Source organism: Cebidichthys violaceus, unplaced genomic scaffold (assembly GCF_023349555.1).
Source record: "Cebidichthys violaceus isolate CVI_PGR_0920_01 unplaced genomic scaffold, fCebVio1.0.p SCAF_17, whole genome shotgun sequence".
In the NCBI taxonomy this organism is placed as follows: domain Eukaryota; kingdom Metazoa; phylum Chordata; class Actinopteri; order Perciformes; family Stichaeidae; genus Cebidichthys; species Cebidichthys violaceus.
In genome coordinates this window covers 6,132,094-6,152,861 of record NW_027176340.1, presented here as the reverse complement: position 1 = coordinate 6,152,861, position 20,768 = coordinate 6,132,094, and the positions used below count along the sequence as shown (strand labels likewise).

General features: G+C 40.3%; 1 protein-coding gene across 2 annotated transcripts; it reads left to right on the top strand.

The window, feature by feature from the left end:
* Positions 1-554: 554 nt before the first annotated feature.
* On the top strand, positions 555-19,873 carry myg1 (myg1 exonuclease). Of its 2 annotated transcripts, XM_068712345.1 has the most exons (8): positions 555-895; positions 2,927-3,039; positions 7,971-8,130; positions 9,609-9,758; positions 11,515-11,637; positions 12,273-12,454; positions 19,365-19,595; positions 19,702-19,873. In XM_068712345.1, exons 1-7 carry the CDS (start codon positions 614-616, stop codon positions 19,552-19,554), a joined length of 1,200 nt encoding a protein of 399 aa, XP_068568446.1. In that variant the 5' UTR covers positions 555-613; the 3' UTR covers positions 19,555-19,595; positions 19,702-19,873. The 2 variants fall into 2 exon arrangements, with proteins under 2 accessions (XP_068568446.1, XP_068568445.1); XM_068712344.1 differs by having other exon boundaries at positions 19,365-19,873.
* Positions 19,874-20,768: the final 895 nt, after the last annotated feature.

The window sequence follows — 20,768 nt, the reverse complement described above, 5'->3', positions numbered from 1 at the left end:
GTGAACCTGGGGCTTTTTGGATCCCTGAGGGTCTGTGGCCCCGGGACAGTTACCCAATTTGCTTGATTAGCAATGCAGCCAATACAATCTAACATGTTGCTTGTGATTTTTAGTGATTTTTTTTAAATGATATGTAGCCAAACTTTAAAAATGATATCAGGACTTTATTAATTTAGTTTTGTAGTAATAATTTATAAGGGATATAAATTATTTTTCAAGGCCTTCAAAGTTTTGTACCGTAGATTAGAAGATTAAAATACTGTACTAGAGAAATGTTAAAATATGTAACAGCCATAACTATACATGTATGAGGATTTGAAAGGTTTGTTTCACTGCGCATGGCGCCCTCTGCCGTCAGAATATAAATACATTCTGATAAACGAATTAATGATTCCACTTTGCAATGAAATCTCTTTAGTAGATAACACGTTGTGCTTAAGCTCACTTCAATTATGTTACAATTATCACGGGTAGGTTTACTTATTTTATTTACAATCACAATCAAACAAATCAAATTCCCGGGTTTCTCCGGTTCCCAAAACAGGCGCACCATATCCGGTCCGGCTACCAAATCCCTCCGTCACCAGCGCGTCTCGTGTGAAGTCTCGTTTGAATGTGTCGTGTACGCATGATAGCACTTCATTTAACAAAAATCGCATCTCAAGTTAACTTTGGCAAAACAGCGAGTGTTTTTCGACTGTTAAGTTCACGAGCCAACTGCCGTGGTTTACTCTCTGTGGACGTATCTCGCACAGCACCACGATACATGTCAAGTCAACCGAAGAGAGTCCGCACTGAAAACATGACCGTTATAAAGATCGGAACTCACAACGGCACCTTCCACTGTGACGAGGTTCTCGCGTGCTTCTTCCTCCGGCAGCTACCTGAGTACAAGGTAGGTTCAGTGTGCTGCGATAGAAGAGTGTAGAGATGATGGGTGCCTGTATTGTTCCGATAGCTGCTGCTGTTTGAGTAACGTTACAGGCTGTGTGGATACTACTTCAAAGGAAGAGCAAAGCAGCGAAACAGATTTAAAGAGCATCAACCAGGTTGATGCTCTTTAAATCTGTTTCTTCAGTCTGCATTGGCTGGTTTTTGGAAGTTTTTATTTAATGTTTCTGTCACACATCTCGTGTAATTGTCTAACTCTCCACATGGAGGAGCTGCTGTACAGATATATGGTGCTCACAGAAGGATGACATAACCTATAATAATTCAAATATAATCACAGTTTACATTGTATGAGAAAATGCCACAGCAAAAGGCCGGTCACTTAAAGTAGGCAACACCTTGAAGACACTATCCATATGTTTCCACATTTACAGTTAAGTAATTAACCAATTAATCCATGAATACAATTTCCCAGTATGTATCAATGGCACAATACCTGTCCCAACAAACCAAGTTGCAGCGCCACCACCAAACCTTAAAACACCAAAGGAATCAATAAAATAAATACAAATAAAATCCTCTGTCACAGGATGTATATAATTGCATATAATAATATCTATATACAGTATGTTGTTGATAAGTTAGTTGATAAATGCAATATAATCTGGCAAATTGAATACATGACCAATCAAGGTGCTTCATCCTATTGATGTAACGTAAACATATGAAAATACAATATTGTCATAAAACAGTCTGGCTCAGTGATTTGCAACATAGCCCACTTTTACCGAAATATATAGAGATGATAAACAGTTTGGCAATATCTCTGACTATTCTCTAGGTCTTCATGTTCAGTCATGAGCAGGTGAGAAGCAGACATTGACATAATGACAGACATATGAAATCACCTGTTATAATTGATGTTTCTTCTTTTCTTCAATAATGTCTATTTTAACATACGGTAGTTAAAAACGGTATAAGATCAGACACCAAATGTATTACATTTTAAAATTGTTTTGGCCCCAAAAGAAGAATAATTAAATGATTTAAAACTAATGTTTCCGCATGTCAGTGTCCGCACAGTGTTTCATGAAAGGAGAGAATACTGCTGTAACCATTTTTTCCTCTCCATATTATTTCATTTCAAATTCGTTTTCCAGTCCAGAAAAACGTCGGTGACCCTCGATCATTATTGAACGGCAAAGGTGCAATTGGGCTTTAAAGTTGCTCCTGATGAGCAGGTCAGCGCTTTACATTGCAGCAATTTGCCATCCGGAGCCTCCTCAGTGGTTAGATGGAATAGGTTCACACCGTGAGCTATCAGTCCATGTTCAGCTCACGTGCCTTCATCCAATTCTAATACTCCTAGCCTGAAGCTAGCCTTCCATTTTTATTGGGATGTTTTTATGAATAACTTTGCTAAAGCAACAGGCCTGATAATTCCAGCTTGTTATAGACATTACTGTGAAAGTAACACTGAAACAAGAACCTGTTTTTATTTAAATCTGTACACAGTCTAATGCAGAGCTTCCAATTTCTTATTCTATTTATTTATATTTTTATTTAGCTGTTGCTCAGAGGTCTCTTTGTCGCTTTTTTCCCCTTTCAGTTGTCTGTCTGGTTGAACCATCGTACAGCGTTGTGTTCTTCATGTTCAAAACAGTTTTACGTGCTCACCAATACAAAATAACATCTATTTGTAAAAGAGGACTTTCTTCATCCTAAAAGTATGAAAGACCATTCGAAAATATAGAGTTGCACTCTCAGTCAGTAGTAGTGGCCCTTTCCAGCTCAAAACCTGCTACAGGCCTGCCTCCAGTGGATCCCATTAGGGTCACACTCTTGTGTAGATATAGCTTAATAACTGGTCTTGGTAGAATTCATTCAAATGCATTTGACTAATGGATTAAAAGTGTTTAGAAAACCTCAATGTGGCCTCTACATAAAATACAGATGTCACTTCTTTCTGGAAACTAACCAGATGCTTGATAACAGATGATAGCGGGTCTAAAAACGCATTCTGTTCATTGCACAGGATGCTGAGATCATTCGGACCAGGGACCCGACGAAGCTGGCAGAGTGCGACATCGTTGTAGACGTTGGAGGAGAGTTTGATCCAAAGAAGCATCGCTATGACCATCACCAGAGGTACGACTAGTAAGCTGCTGCTAAGAGATGAAGTTCAATACGTTTTGGGTTTCAATGTAGGTGTTTGGAATATTATCGTTCATCACCTATCCTGGTGATCACATTGTGGGTTAATATTAATATGGTGAATCATGATTCAGTTTAAAAATTTTTTTTTTTTTACTAAATTCATACTTTTTAGAAATTAATTACTTTGTTTCTCACAGAGTAATTTTGTGAAATGTTTATGGTCTTTTAAAATAGCATGTAGTCCTTTGGGCAAAGAACTTGATAATATATTCTTTACATAAACAGATATTGTCATATACATCTGAATTATTCTAAGAGTGAGATGTGCTTATTATAATTTTTTTAATTTTTATTACTGACAAATTACTTTTGCAGGGATGGAAAAACTACCCAAACACTGTAAATATTTCATGTGGGCTTTTTGTAACGGCTCAACAGGGGCAGCTAATGTTGTTAATAATTGCTCGTTCCATTTAGTTGCGCCACTAAGCCGTGTCATTGAGCCAGCCACCATGATTAATCTAATTAATTACACCTGGGCTTTTCCTGCGTTAATCTGTCATAGTTCATAGTGTCAGCTGTGAAAAAAATCAATTGTCTTTTTCTTATGAAAGATGTAATTGACCAATATTAGCTAAGTGCAAATATATCTGCGCTAAACAATTAGTTGTGTAATCAGTTAGTAGTTTAAAATTAAGTGGCGACTATTTTCTTATTTAATTTTATTGTTTAAGTTCATTTTCAAGCAAAAATGCCAAAAAGTAATTTGCTAATGTATGGATTTGCTGTTTTTCCTCAGTTTTTTTATTATTGCAAACTGAATATCTTTGGCTTTTGGACTGTTGATCAAAACAAAACAGACATTTCAATTGGTAATAAACACAATCCTCAGTTGCAGTCATTATAAAAATGTCACCGTAGGCTTTGAGAATATTTGAAAACATTTGTTTTAGACCAATAAATAATGAATATGATCTTTTGTGGCAGCCCTATAATCAACATGCATGAAGGTAGGTAATCCCTTCAATTCACAAATTGAAGGGATTCTTATCCAAAACATGTATTTACAAAATTAGTTGACACAGAAAAAGAGGCTATGGGTTATATATAATTATCAGATTTTTAAAATTAATATCTGTCTCTGCCTCAAAAATCCAGTATCGGGCTCTATTGCACACATCGATCCTTCTCCACCTAGCTTCATGTTCTCATCCTAATCGCCCCCGTCATGGCTTCCTGAACTCCAGTGGGAAATCAAGCTGGATTTCAGACCTGTTGTTTATTTTTTTGTTATCCAGAAAACAAAGTGTGCAGAATCATCTACCCATTACAGTGTCTGGGGTCCAAAAGAGGAGAGAGTTTCTTTCTCTGTGACTTCTGTTCCTACATCCCTGAAGCACCCATAATCACTCGAATCATGAAGGAACACACTCTATGTTCACTCTAAGTTCACTCTAAGTTCTCACTCAAAGTCTCATCACGTCGAGTAGTAAGCCTATTCCACTTGTCTTGTCAGCTTAATGTCGTGATGATAATCAGAGATGGCTCTTATGACCACGGTGATAAAGATATGCCAGGGACTCTCTTCCTGGCAGGTGGTTAGTTATAATTAACGCTCTTTCAATTGAACGCCCCCCCGCTGTTGGTTCACGAGGCACAGAGGCTGCCACGACACTGTCAGGGGCCGCCGGAGGATGTGGCTGTCACTCACACGCGCGCCGACGGGGGCAAGACGGTTGTGATGGCAGGGATGGATGTAAGTGGGCTCGGGTGCTGGAGGAGGTTGCAGAGGGAGATGGCGAGAACAATTAGAGTCCTTATTTCAATTTAACAACAGTGACAGTGCACAGATGAAGTTGACAGCAACATCAATACATCACAGTAAGAATTGTAAGAGCCTGGAATTAAAGCATTAAAGGAGGAGAAAGCAAATAAGCGTATTTTCCGAAAATGTCGAAACATTTTAGGAAATCCGCTTATTTGCTTTGTTGTAGGTTAAATGAGAAGATTGATGCCATTCTTAGAATCGTAAGCTTAGCTTAGAATGAGGACTGGAAATGGGGAAAACAGCGCTGTCCCAAAGGTAAATGAATCCGCCCGCCTCTAAAGCTCACTTTTAACACGTTATATATCTTGTTAAATCTGTACAAAAAAACAAACAAATTCATCATTACTATTAGTTGGCCGGACAAAGTGATTTCCTAGAGACTCCAGGAAGTAACTGCACCCAGCCAGGAAAAAGTCCTGCAGATAACCAACGCAAAACAGGAAATTGTCCTTTACATAGAACCAGGTTTGCTGTTTCAAGACATTTTTTTTATTTTTTTAAATTCTAATTTAAGAAACTACTGCAGGTATGGACAACTTTTTGTCGTTGAAGTTTTAAGCTTTTCTTGAGCAGGAAAGAGATTGTGTGTCAGAGTTGGAGGCATGAGACCAAACACTGACTGAAGGTCAATAAAGCACAACAGATTAGATCTGGCAGGGATTACGTTTGTGGCTGCTCACGCTAGAAATGCACTCACTGCTTCCACTCGGCAAAGAAATGTATTTTTGCAACAATGACGCAGTTATGAATTTCGCATCAGGAGAGAGCATTTTTTTTTTTTATGCTGCTTTGTGTTTTGACGTTGCTTCCACAAAGAAGGATTCGTGGACACAGCAGACGTCCCCTTCCCCTGTATTCACCAAAGATCTATAATGCATGATAACATGGCCACAAGTCTTTCAACTAAGTTGGCTATTTCTGTTGGCGATCAACACATACTCTTACATCTCATTTGCGACAATAATTAACATCCTGTGTGTAGTCTAACTCAACATGTGTATACAGTAAAAAAAGAATCCTGCCATTCTCTTAAAAATCTGATGCATAATGTGTAATGCCATCCCTAATGTCGCAGCACTGTGTAACAAATGTGTTAGTTGTTCTCAAATCTTACTAAAATCAGAACATGCCCCTTCATCTCTCTTCCAAAAGACAACATGAGTAATCAGATTGACATTTCTCAATTGTTTTTAGCGATGTAATACAGTTTTAGTTCGAACAATTTCTTTCAGACACGAGGGAAAGAATGTAGTTCAGTGATTGGCAGGATACAGTAAAAGGGGTCAAGAACTGTTCGACCTTTCCCAACAAGAGGGGAAACCGCAGCAGTCTGAGAAGACTGGATGGTGGTTAAGATGTTCTCACTGAATGAAATAAGTTCATACCAACCGAGGTCATCCTAACGGGAGCGGTGAATTGAAGTTGAAGAGCTTTTTTGTGACCTTATTTTTGAAAGGTCGACTTTTAAAGCCCACGCTGTGCTCTAATACAGTGTCGGTCCTTTCCGAAAGGCGAGTTTCCCATCATTTTAAGGGAGTCCTGGGCCCAGAGTGAAGGGAAATTACTGCCCAGTGATATTCTTTTCATAAAGTGCTTGAGTTGCTTCACTCACTGTTTCTGTTGTGATGCTCTTGAGTAGGAGATGGATTTCTGAAGCGTCATTTTGCCCACAGTAAACAGTTTACAATGAAGCCATTCTGTCTCCATAGTGATGAGCATAAGGAAGTGGTGCAGCTGGTGCGATATGGGAAACGTAGTACAATAGCATGTTTATATAATGCTTAGAAGTAGTTAATTCTTGCCAACATATTTCTACCTCTTAGTGTTGCTTTACTCACTTACCTTGATTTAGTTCTGTGTGGTAAATGCTGGTCGGCCATCTTCTCACCACCAGCTTGGTGACTTTCATTTAGTTAGCTGGTCTTCTTTTTCAACCGTTTCCTTTTCACTCTGTCATTTCCCTCTCGCTCATTTACGCTCATCTCCTGATAATCAGCATAGAAATGCCTCAGCTTGGCCAATTAGTCCTTTAATGGCTGTGATTACCCCCTGCTTCCCTGGCATGTCACTCATTCATTTGACGGTCTGTTTTCCGCTGTGCTGCAGCCCAATCGTCCTAATTAAGCCTGAATTAAATGACCAGCGGTGGCTGGGTGCTGGAGCCCACCCATCTCAGCACGTGGCTGCGGAGAGACCTCCGGTGGCTTCTATTCATGTGTGCTCACGCTTACAAACACGCCTGAGCACACTTTCTCTTTCCGACGCTGTGCAGAATATTGACGGATGCCAGCGCATTTTGTAATGTTCAGCAGACATTTTATTCAAGAGGCCTGTTATAGGAAAATATGTGAATAGTGTGTTTATGAGCGGAACGCTAATGTTTAATCTCCCAAGCCTTGACTTTAGTGTAATCTGCTGATAGACCATGCAGAGTTTTTCACTTACATTTACATGTTTGAGACACGGCTGCTGAGTACTCCTATGACACATGGCTGCAATACAAGTTGCTCACTTCAGCTCACACTTTGACTTTATTTGATTTTTTTTTTTTTTTTTTTTTTTTACATAAGCAAAGCAACCATCAGTAATTCATCTCCACTACTACGTTTGTAATGGAGGGAATAGGTTTCTGGTTATTTTCATAATCGATTAATCGTCGGCTCAGCAAAATGTGAAAAAAAAACTATCGATAACAGATTTCCTAAAGCCCGGCTGATGTTTTCAAATTGCTTGATTTGTCGGACCAACGGTCCATAACAAGATATTCAGTTTACATGATGTAAAACAGAGCATTTAAAAAAAACAAATGATTAATTGATCAATTGAAAAAAAATAAGTAATTGTTATACCAGCCATTATTTAGCTTAGCTTAAAATAAGCTTATTAATTCTGATAAACCACTTCTATAGTGACCATTTACATACAGTATGGGCTAAAACATCTGTTTCAAAACATCGTACATACTGAACAAGCTGCAGACAGTTCTTACACAAAGACCTTTTTCATGCTCTGTGAATAGAATGTTGTCTTGGCGTTAAAAGTCCATTGCTGTTTCTGTTGCTGTCTGCTAACATAATGTCTTCCCTCTCTTCAGGACCTTTGCAGAGAGCTTCCACAGCCTGTGTCCAGAGAAGCCATGGGTGACCAAGCTCAGCTCTGCAGGCCTGGTCTACCTACACTTTGGTCGTCAGCTGCTGGGCCAGCTGACGCAGCTGAAGGAGGGCGACAGGCAGCTGGAGGTGCTCTTTGACAAGGTGAGAGGAGGAAGATAATGGATTTAGAGCAGACAGTGGATCCGCAACCATTGTGTTTCCATTCGCAGCGCAAACACTCCTCGTAAACGGATGTTTTCCCTCGCCTCACTCGTATCAGACATTGCCTCGGCTGATGAATTGAATCTAAACGTTGATTTCATGGTGAAGTGGGAAGACAAAGACAAGTCTATTAAGCTGTAAAGAGGAAAAGCTTGGTAAATAAATTACAATGGACTGAAAGGACATGGTGATTATTTTAAAAACAGAAATAATGCAGTCGCTGTGTAGAAAATGCGTAATGTTTATTGTTAAAGATTATTAAACGGCTTTGTTAAATACTCTATTCTGATTGGTCAATTCCGTCTGTTATTGCGTTACAGCAGACCGCTCCTATAACGGGTCGTTACTATAGACCTAGTTCGGTTCTCCGTACGCAGTAATTGGACAATTGCTTTTAGCGGAAACAATAAAATCATTTTTAAACAATAAATCATAAGGATCACTGTTTTGTTTCAAAGTATTGATTTCTTTAATAAGTAACCGTGAGCGGGTCATTCACTTATTTATAATACTTGCTGCTCTTGTTTTTTACCATGTACCTTGTGTGCACTGTCCACTTTGCTGCTGTGATCCTAATAAAGGATTATCATACCTTATTACTGTACAATGTACATCACTGTACATTATCCCTTACTTAGTTTATGACTTGCCTTCATCAGACAGTTAGTAGAGGGGGATTATGAATATAAACTCATAGACTGGATGTGGCAAAGTTCACTGGACACTGCAGTTATGTTTAATGTATTTTAGACAGCCAGCAGGAGGCCTCAGCACACAGAACATTTTGACGGCCAGGCTCATTAAGCCAGCCAAATCTTAGTTCAACCATAAATATTAGCACTTTAACTCCTATTATCATTGGCCTTTTGATGTGTCAGTTTGTTTTAAGCCCCAAATAATCCTTTTACTCACGGCTGGGGCTTTATTTATTTTAGGATGTCTCTTCCTCAGCCAGTTCAGACAAACTGAATCTCTATTTTTTTTGGTTCCACTTGTGAAATGTCATCTGTTTGGTGATTGACCTTCCGATGTACCGAGGAGTTCACTTTTCAGCCTTAAAAATGTCTCCACTTCTCTGCTCCTCTTCCACTTCTTTCTGCAACTTTGCCATTGAATTGTAAAAAGCTGCAATTTGTCTCCCTTTGCCTTCCTTTTGGTTAAAATGATCCAGTCGTTCACTTTAGCCCTCAGTAAGTACCCACACACTGTGACCAAATGGATTTCAATCACAATAATGTAATCTCAGTGCATTGCTCTCTCCTGAAAGTCCTGCCTTTCTTAATTTCGCTGGCTCGAAAAAAAGGGATTCACTGCCAATTCTTCCTTTTCAAAATTAGCATAAACATAAAACGGCCGATTCCCATGTCATTACAGGTTCCTAACCTCTCTTGTCATGTGTCTCTTTCAATTCCTTGCAGCTGTATGAGAACTTTGTGGAGGAGGTCGACGCTGTAGACAACGGCATTTCACAGTGTGACGGAGAGACCCGCTATTCTGTCTCCACCACGCTGAGCGCACGTGTCGGCCACCTGAACCCACGCTGGAACAGCAAGAGTCAGGACACTGAGGTGAGGGGTTGCATGAGTGTGAACGTATACTCGCACTTAGCACACAGACCGGGCTGATGCAGCACTTTTATTATGTAGCTTTAGAACTAAAGGTCACAGACATTTAATGTGTGTGTGGGTCCGTATCTGTGATATAAGAGGAAAGAGTCTCTGTGTCTTGTAGTTTCAATTTAAAGACCAAATTACTTCAGAAACAGGAAAACTGCAAATATTTCCTATTTCCTCTGGCTTTTAGGATTACAGTGTTGGGGGTTGGGTTTAGTTGAGAGGCTGAATGATTATTGAGCAATAAATGTCTTTACTTACACAAAATGGAAATAGAAATGTCATCTGTCAAACAGCAGAAGGTTCTGTGACTATTGTAGCCGGTGCTCTGTGGATTTTGTCAATATGTGTTTTATAATTGCCTAGATTTCTACAGTATGGCTCATGGACACTCATGGGTATTACTGTGTGTAAATTGCTGAAGGAAAAAAAAGAAGAAAGAATTTGAGTTACTTTTGCGTATGACAAAGAAGAGCAACAAATCCTCACATTGGAGAGGTTGGAACTGGGTATATTTGGCTTTTTTGCTTGAAAAATTACGGTTAATTGATTTACCAGTATATTTTTAAGTAATTATTGTAAGTATAGCTGTTTATTACTCACTGAATCCCTCTTATTGTTTCAGCCCTACTTATATCCAACATGATAAAATACTGAAATGCAACAATAAAACAACCTCTTTAGTTGATGGCTGATATTTAACAGAAGGAACCTAAAAGGGCTTTTATCTACATCATGTAATTATAATCACACGCATGAGACCTGCAGTGAAAGACAAATACACATAGGTTAAGAATGTTGTGATAAACAGATTTAGTGCAATCGGTGTTCATAGTTCGTCTTTAGAGACCTTTCCTGTCTCTCATTAGTCATGAGGGGAATGCCTGCAGGGAAACGGCACCTGTTTTTCTGCATGATGACACCTGCAGCCTAGCTTTGCATATATGTTGATACATTAACTTTCCCATCTTCGTGGCTGTCTCAGTGGAGGAGCTGTCTTATTTGGGTTTTTTTTCGCATTTCAGTTCACATGATTATGATTCTTGTCTTCGCACTTTCCTTCAATTACAGCTCTGAGGGATCGCAAAAAGGGAGAAATAATTGTGTTGAAAAATGTTTGACAGTTGACTTGATGGTAGACCGACTCAACAGTGGCTCTTTGCGATCATTAAAAACCTAATGGATTTCATTTATCGTTGCCACACTCCACTGTTAAAGTTCAAGGACACCACAGCTCCCACAATCGGATGCATGCAGATTAGACCTGTGTGTGTGTGTGTGTGTGTGTGTGTGTGTGTGTGTGTGTGTGTGTGTGTGTGTGTGTGTGTGATAGCACGTATTTGTGTCCGTCTTTCTCTCTCTCTCATGCTTGAGTTTCTGCTCATGAGACCATGAGGAAGTGAGCTCAGTCGAGGGTTTGTGCAGCACATATAACGGGAAGCTGCTGAAGCAGGGCTGCAAGGATCAGTGTGCCGAGGGTTGGTTTATCTGACACGCAGCCTCACTTAAAGTATTTCACATCAAACTGAATTGGAATTCAGAGGTGGTGCAGTAGTGACGAAAGGTGAATGATCACGAACCACCAGCAATTCTGGGGTTTTTTTTTCATCAAAATGTCAGCTGTCAAAAAACTCTTTCATCATAATACAATATTCCTCTCACATTCTTACAGTGTATTTGATGCATGTATGTGGACACATGTTTTCACCAGGAGGGCTTCAGAAAGGCTTTGAAGATGGTTGGGGAGGAGTTCCTGGACCGTGTGGAGTACTACCAGTCATCCTGGCTGCCGGCTCGTGCCGTGGTGGAGGAGGCCGTTAAGGGCAGGCATCAGGTACGAGACTGGTGCTGGTTTTAGTTCTATATTTTGTCCTTTGTGAACATTGTAACTTGGGGAAAAAAATAATAATTCTGAAGCTGTCAAGATTGTGCATCACTTTTGTCACCTCATTTTTAAAGAAATACTGCAAGCAATTAAACAATTAATAGTGCGTAATTCATTAGCATCAATGGGTCTCATGCTTTTTCCTTGTATGAATATATGATAAATTATAGTTAGGTATTGTTTTTTTTTTATTGTGCATTATTGTGATGTATAGTATTAATGTATTAGTGATACAGCAAATATACCAATCACCAAATAGTTATTGATCCATTATCTATAAATCATAGGGATGTTCCAACAAACATCTTACTCTGTGTCTCTTTGTTGCTCTGGATACATTGAAGGGAAAATGGTGAAATTATGTCAAAGTCTGGAGCCAGAAACACGTCTTTAGTTTTAGGCAGTTAGAACATTTATTATACTATTATGTATAATGATGAAGCTGTAAAGATCAAACAGTTGTTTGCTTATTTTCTTCTCTTTGTCCTTATTTTCTAAGAAATCCCAAATTACACAGAAAACTACTGTTGCCTTTATCGTGCACTTTAGTCACACACAATTTACGGTCCTCTACTCGTTTCCAGGTAGACCCCAGTGGGGAGGTGGTGGTGTTCTCCCAGGGCGGCTGTCCCTGGAAGGAGCATCTGTTTTCCCTGGAGAAGGAGCTCAAGGTGGAGACGCCCATCAAGTTTGTCCTTTACCCCGACCAGAATGGACAGTGGAGGGTCCAGTGTGTCCCCGCCGGGCTCAACACCTTCCAGAACAGGTGATTGTTTTTATATTCTAAATACGAGAGCTGCGATTGCTTCTATTTATGGTTTGATTTTAAGGTTATTTAAACTACTATTTCTGGCTCACAAGGTGCAGCTTGTGACCTCAAGGAGCACCTTGCACGAGTTACTTTTGCAGAAATTAAACATCAGAACTATCAGGGATGTTGTGACGCTAACTCGCACACTAGAAGTTCTCCCAGACAGGGTTTCTTTTTTAAACAGTGGTGCAAAACACGGTGACAGGCACAGCTCCAGAGTCTCTCAGACGTGTTGAAATATGTTGAGCTCTGGTGATGGAGGCGAATCATGATGTATGATTTAACTTTCATGCTTGTCCGACCATTTGACAGCTACTCACGGAGGATGGACGTGTCTTCCGGTGAGAGACAAACTCCTGCTTAGATAGAAATAGGATGGCGATGATTCTTTCGTTAAAGCGCAGACGTTTTGTTCTCACATTTCTCTCCAAGGAGTTGAAAGGATGTAAACGCACTCAACACTTCAACAGAGACACCAGATTCCTTTCTCCCACTCAGGTGTTTGTCTTTTCCTAATGTGAAGCACACCCTCTGCTCCAGATACAGCAAGCAGGCAGATATACACTACATGCTGGTTTGCCATTTTGACAGACGCTTATTTTTTTATAGCTAATTAGTTAAAGGCACAGCGTGTAGCATTTAGGGGGATCTACTGGCAGAAATGGAATATGATATTGATAAATATGTTTTCTTAATAATCATCTGAAAATAAGAACCGTTTCATTTTTCGTTACCTCAGAATGAGCCTGTTTATTTCCACATCCTCTTCACGGAGCCGGCCGCCATGTTTCTACAGCAGCCCAGAAAAGACGAGCCAAACACTGGCTCTAGATGGGAGCATTGGCCTTACAGTCTCTTCAGTAATCACCATTGTCTCCTCAGGACCCTCCAAATTGATTATGAGAAAAATAGATTATTATCTGATCCTCCAGAAATCTCAGTTTCGTCTGAGACTGCATGGTCTGCTTTGTAAAACATGGTGGAGCAGCATTTAGTTTATATGCATCCGATGTCTGGAACAAACATCCTAAATAATCTGAATTCTGCTTCAACTCTACCGCCATTACTTTTATCAACATTTGAAGCTATTTATTTCCAAAACCATCTTTTATTGTCTTGTCCATCACTCTTGTGTGTTCCCCGTCCTTTCATGATATGCTTTTAAACTTTGAATGCATTTCATGCCTTCCAGACTGTGAATTGCTCTGCATGGTGTTACCTTTCCTTGTGCACCAGTCAATGCTTCTGTTCTTGTGGAGCATTCCTGCATCTTTAAGCAATAATGAGGTCCCTCAAACCACAAGCTTGACACTTAAGCGAAAGATGCCTCACCCATGCTCATTAAATCGTGTTAGTATTCTTGCCTTCCCGCTCTGTACGTACATAATGACAGTGATGACAAGACAGTCACCTTCTGTGTGAATTGGTCACATGGTTCTCACCTCTGAAGTCTGTTGTTTGTTACCACCGGAGGGGAATATTGTTTACCTGAGGAGCCTCTTGAGCTCTGACCCACAACGCTGCTCTTTTAACGTCATCAGCATCCCCACGGGAGTCTTGTAGTTGGTGTGGTGTTTGACTGCATCCCAGAATACAGCATACACTGTGAATGTGGCCAAAGAAACCTGCTCCCTGCTCATCCTGTATCTTATGTGGAGGTACTCGTCTTTTCTAGCTGCTCGCTTTACAGCGTTTAACATCTTTGTAATCCGCAAAACTCATTTTCAGTTTGATTTTTCACCAGATATTAACTGCTGCGTAAAGTGCTTTGTTTTGCATTTGGTACATTTAATCCCTCCTGCAGCCGTGTGGCTTGGTTATTTCTAAAAAAAAAAAAAAAAAAAAATGTTAATGCTGGGTTTGGTAGAGAATTAAACCCAGCATGAAAAAAACAAACATGCCTCAGAGCACAGCAAGGCATCGAGGAGTTCTCACGCTCTCTGCAACTGGTGTCTTTCCTCAGCCAAAACTTTGATTGAGTGAATGTCACTGTATCACCACTATACCAATCGACAGTTTAAGTGGCAAATCTTCTCTCGCATACATTTAATTCACATTACATCATGTTTTCAAATAGTAGGCAACAGGATGTGACCATGAAGTAGGCTGAAACTGTGCTTCTGCCTTCTCCAACAAAAGGGTCTCAGGGTGAAGTTAAGTTTCTACTATAGAAACAAAAGCTGTTGTATCTGTTCTGGCACTTCTATCAGCAATTGATTACGATTATATTTTATATATGCATGCAAATTGGTCCTCTTTGAAAATGTTGTATTCTTCAGTGCACCATGCTGCTTTACGATGTGTGTCTGGTTCGGGTTTCTGCGCATCATTGCAGTTTGTATGAGAACGTTGATTTGTTTTCTTCATCCAGCCGTAGAAAGGAGCATTGGTACATGTTTCTGTTTCAGGCCATTTTACATGAACTGCCTCTTCATCTGTGTTCTCTACTCTCCTTCGCTCTTGCGCACAAATTATGTACGTCATTTCTAGAACCTGTACCATTTGGTGGCAGCACTTTTATAATTTTTGGACCCTTATCTTGGCGTGAGGTATAGAGACTACATTATATTATAAACTACATTATATCATAAGCATGCACAATTTAAAAAAACAGGATTAAGGAACATTTGAGCACTGAATGAAAATGTTTTGTTTGATGCAATTTGCTGTTTTAAGCCTGATGTCTCTTTTATGGTTTTTTTTATGTTGTCTTTGAGTTTTTGCCGTTTTGTTTTTTTATGTCTGTTATTTTTATGTGGCGCTTCTGTGAAAAGTTTCACGCTGCCATCTTTGCCAGGATCCCCTTAAAAATTAGATTAAAAAACAAAATGCCGACACCAGAGATTGAAAGTGAAGGATTATAAAAGAGTTGGCACACGTTTCGTATTCAGTTAGTTCTGGGTCATTCAGGGGCAGTCAGTTCTGTAGGAATTTATAAATTGGCCTTTAAACTAAATGAAAAACAAAATCCGACTGTATTGTCTGACATCATCACTCATCATCATTATTAGTTATTTCCCCCGGAGCATGAATCATGCAGCTTTTTGTCACATTTTTTAAAAATCTATTATTGAGATTGTTTAAGATTGGGATTGTTTATCTCAAGCCCCACATCTAGAGGACGGATTCATGCCGAATGCAAACAATCCCAAGAGAAGATGTAATAGATGTAAATGTAATGGTTTTTTTTATAAAAAGACAGCTTCCTAAAAAAGTGTCAAAGAGAAGATAATTGTGTTTACAGTTGTGACATTTTCTATATCATTTCCACTTCCTGGATTCAAGGCATTTTGTTTGAAATGCCTCTGAGCAAAAGCATCCATTATGAAATGTAATAACCTATACCAAACATGCGCTGAAATGCTTTAACTGTAAAAGCTTCACTGAAGTAGGAAATGTTCTGTTTGCATTAGCAGTTACTTAATACAGCTCTGATGCAGTAAATGGAGATCTGGCTGATATCAGTAAGATAAAATGAAGTAAGTCATCATCCCATGCATGTTCTGTTTCCTGTAAATCCCTTGTGCAGTTTAAATCCTGCACAGGAATGGCAGACTCTGCCACTAACAATGAAAACTGCTTGTAGAAGAGATGTAAATATAATGTCTTAATCCAAAAACGTGTTTTTATTTTACAAAAGATGTAAGGGTTATAGCTCTAATATGGTAATTCTGATTTTTTTTTTTTTTTATCTGAAAGTTGTTTTATTTTTGTGAAATTGTCGTTGTTTGAATCGAGGGTCTAAATGTTGAAGGTGTCATTTACAGATTGTGAAGCCCTCTGAGATAAATATGTGATTTTGGTCAGATGTGATATCTCCGATTACTTCATGCTAGGCTTGAGACCTCACTGTCACAGCAGATGGTCTCTAAGCCACTAGTCCACCTGACCGCCATGCTCTTAAGGTGTGTTGTAACCTCTAACAGCATGTGTTCCTCTATGCTTTTATTGTGGTTTGACTCGTCTCATTATTGACACACTGTGGGTTCCCCAAAGACACAGGAAGAGGGTGGAATAGTGTTTTGATTCAGTCCCAGTGTGACCTGCTCTGCTTCCTCTTTTCGTCTCTTTCCATGAGGTCCCCGTGCTCTTGGCTCTCCATTGGTGTTTCTTTTCTGCCTCTCTCACCGTCTTTCTTTTGTACAGTATTTCTGTCGCTGTCCTATAATCATCGTCTTCTATTTTCCTATCGGTCTTGCTCTCTTCCCATTAATTCTATTTGCCCCCCCCCCCCCCCCCCCCCCCCCCCCCCCCTAATTCGCTGCCTCACCTTTCACACCTTCTGCCCCTCCCTCACCGCATCCCTCCGCTGGACTTTTTTTCCACTCTGCTGCAGTCAATCTCATCAGTCGGCAGCTCTTTCAATTGGAAAGACAGGCACGTGTTTATGGTGGAGAAGCGCCTCAAAGATTTGACTTAATACAAACATGGCGGTAGGTGTGGAGTTACATGAGAACGATGGCTTGTGAGATGGATAAAACAACATAGCTCCAGATGGCTCTTTCTCTGGGTGGCCTGCTTCCTCCCAGCGTGCATGTGCCGACTCTGCGAAAGGGGTGTTGTTATCACCTTTGTCCCTGCTGCTGCACCTGGGGGGGAAAAATGTCTATTTTTATCCGCATCACATTGCTATGGAAATGTGAGCCGGGAGTAGAAGTGGTCCTTCCCCTAAGATGTACTGTATAGGATAATACTTTAGGTTGACAGCAGTATGAACTGAGACAGAACATAATGCTCTGTTTCTGGAAAAACCCCTCTGGCTGCTGTGACACTTATCTGTTGTGCCTCTGTAGAGCGTCACCTCATGGTTATTCAGCTGACTATTTTATTATCCTTTTTTATCAATTGTTTGGCGAATAAAATATCAGATAATGGTGCAAAAGGACCATCACTTTTTCCTAAAGCCCCTAGTTGATGTCTTCAAATGTCTGACAAATAGTCCAAAAGCTAAACGTATCATCAAAATAGTTATAAAATGATTACATACGCTATTAAATATGTATTTTTTTCTTCATCAATTGAAGGTCTTAACCTTCTCTTATTTATATGACATCACATATTAAAGGTGGATAAAAAGCCATTGTGTTTCTGGCTTGAAAAAGTGGAAACATTTAAATTGAAGTGAAGAGTTGATGAAATTGAAATGATTTCCCTTCAAAAGGAGCAACATTGTGCACGTTTCTCCCCCTCTTTAGCCCTGTAGTGCATCAGCTGCTTTAGTCACAGGGATGTTTTTGGCCCATGTTTAAAGGAGTACCTTCGTGTAAAATCTCTTGCGTAGAGATGGTGTTCATGAATTAAGAGTCAGCAAGCTGCAGGAGGGTTGAACACCTCTGTGTGAGAGGAAAACTGTAAAACCACTAAAGAGTTAATATTTTATGTTTTAATGAACCCTTATCTCTAGTATGTAAAATCCTGAGTAATGTTTTTGTATATATTGAGCCACTAAATTCCAGTATGGTATTTCAAAGGTCTTGGGAAGTTAATTTGCTATTTGTGGTCTTATTTTTAGACCGGTCATCTTGAGAATCGCAGCTTCCGGACCTGTCATAACAACAAGTCATCCCCTCCTACTCTCATTACCAGCCCTGTTGACCTTTCCTCTTGAGCTCATTTTCCAGCCATACTGTGGAGCTATCGATTGGTTGCTTCATTTTACAGGGATTAGAGTTTTGCCATGCTCCCACCCCCCCCCACCCCCAGGTCTTAATAGGCACAAGATCAGGCTTGAGGTGATGGCATGGAGAGTAGACTTGGAGTTTCAGCGCTCATGTACATGTGGATCGTTTGACATTATGGTTCACGTGTGAAGCTCTCTCGCTCTCTGACTATTACACTTTTAGAGGATGTTATACGCAGTGGAAATAAATATGCAAAAGGAAGCAGAGTGTCTGAGAAATGAACCCTTCAAAATCGAGGAGGAGAGAAAACTCTTTTCAAATTTCTGCCGTGTTCGACAACCGTGTCACTTTATTTCTGACAAGTTAGACTGTACAGTTCCATAATTCATCAAGCATGTGACGGAGAGGAAGAGGGGCCTGATGTTGGCGTGACTTGTTGAAAAATTAAATCTGATGCTTTTTTTCAGGCTTTTAAAGTCTCTTATTTTAGAAGCAGTAGATGGGCGAGAGATGAGCGATTAAGTTATGAATCAGAAAGAAAAAAAAAAATCACAATCATTGCTAAATATGTCAATATTTTTAAGCACCGTAGTAATGGAGATAATAACCCCATCAAGGCAAGAATGACACAGGCACTCACAAAAGAGAGCTGTTAATGTGTTTTAAATGGCGTGCCAGGCTGTAGACAGAGGTGTATGCCACACGCAGTGGGTGGTAAATGAGCTGCTCTACAATTTTATGAATTTTCAGCCTCCGTGCGTTGCATCCAGAGACCTTTTCGTTGAGGCCAGCCCCGTGAACCCTTGCAGAGACAATCTTTTCGCTGTAAGATTGCCTGTTGACTCCGTTGCCATAGCATAGCTCAAATGTGCCCATCGGGGATTTTCCACATTACTGGAGAAGAATCGAGCTGATTTGGTCTGTTTGCTGGGGCAGCTTGCAGCGGTGCTTTGGGTGACAGGGTCACTGCGGCTCACCTCAGGTCAGGAAATCAGCATTTACCAGAGTAATAAATAAATGAAGAAACTCAAACTCAACTGTCTAATTGTTGCAGCTGTATTTAGTTTTACTTTTATTGATGTGTTGTTGACGTTCATCAGTCCAGAATAGTTTATTTCTTTATTTTCTGGTTGTGCAGAAATGCACAGCACAGAGTGTTTTGCCAAAGTGTCGACGGGAAGTGAGCAGCTGACCACAGAGTGTCCGTCTGTAATCTCACATGCCCTTCTGTCTTCCCGTACCAGGCTGTCCCTGCTAGAAGAGTGGCGCGGTGTTCGCGACGAAGCGCTGTCTGAGCTCAGCGGGATTAAGGCCTGCATCTTCGTCCACGCTGGAGGCTTTATTGGCGGGAACAAGAATCGGGAAGGAGCCCTGGAGATGGCCCGGAGGACCCTGCAGGCCGCCGCCCAGTCCCCTGCAAATGGAAGCAGCTGAAGGTTCACAGAGGATAGCCAACAGCACATTTTGTTCTTAGGGTCAGTCTGTAGAAAGGATGGCAAGGATTAAAATGTTAATTTGCTATCTCGCAGCTTGTTTGTCCCAGCTTTTCAGGACTAATGTTGTTTTGTTCTGCCTTGCCAGGACGGGGGATGGTATGGAAATGTCAGCCAAATAACCTTGGACCACTTCCCAAAATACCTGCAGTATATTCCAACACAGGCTGACTCTGAATCATAGTATTAACTCGTGTTTTTCTTTTTCCCCTGTTGTTATAAATGTGGCAATGTTTTGCAATAAACGACTATTTGGATTACACCCTGGTCTTTTGTAATCATTTCAATTAAATCCAGAATTAAAGCGATTGTTTTTTCCTGTTCTGTTCACGACTCTCTTCTGTCACCATCAAGGAACTGTGATGCAGTTTGGCCGACCAACTCCAACATCTTCAAAGCCGGTGAATACCACGGCCTTACCTTTTTCAAGGGTCGATTTATATAGACGCCTGGACAGTGGTTCACCCTTTCATTTACCAGCATCCTGACATTAACTGTAGCACTACAAAGAGAAACGGAGGCTACTTCCGCTGGCTGCCAGATCAAAGGGTTAATAATGAGGCCTGATTCATTCTGAGAAATTAGATTTCCAAACGCCACAAAGAGGTTCTCCTTATGGCAGCCGGCGTCGTGACGAGGTTACTGGCAGCGGGGCGATTTGTACAGTCGATTTCCCTGTAATAAAGTCGGGGATGTGCCTTGAATATTTTCATTAATACTCCAGGTTTTCTTCCCCCCCTTATCTCTACCTGTTACTCATAGCTTATTGCATTCTCCACAAGGCTGCCCTTCCGCTGCTCTTGCGTTGTGGAACATATTGCTCCAGAATTTCATTGCCGTGCATTTTATCTGTCATTTGTTATTATTGTCGTCGTGCAAAACGCCACAAAATAATTCACTTACAGCTGTTAATGTTACTCTGCTTCTTTTCCTCTTTTTGTCATGCAGTTTGTGGTTCAGAGGTGCAGACTGTTAATTCTTCACTGACGAGGCTCTTTTATCGTCTTTCTTTGTCACTCTTAATTGAAACGGAGAAGCCTGTTATACTCTTGAGTGGATCCCGCTCAGAAATACAAACATTTGACATTTACACGGATAACACAGTGCATTGACTATTTTTAAAGGCACTCCTATTCTTGATCTTATTTTCCACAC

Excerpts from the sequence above, each read along its gene's own strand:
- myg1 (XM_068712345.1), top strand. The coding sequence starts at position 614 with ATGTGTCGTGTACGCATGATAGCACTTCATTTAACAAAAATCGCATCT. Across the intron at positions 3,040-7,970 it reads CGCTATGACCATCACCAGAG|GACCTTTGCAGAGAGCTTCC; the intron begins GTACGACTAGTA and ends CCCTCTCTTCAG. Across the intron at positions 9,759-11,514 it reads GCAAGAGTCAGGACACTGAG|GAGGGCTTCAGAAAGGCTTT; the intron begins GTGAGGGGTTGC and ends TGTTTTCACCAG.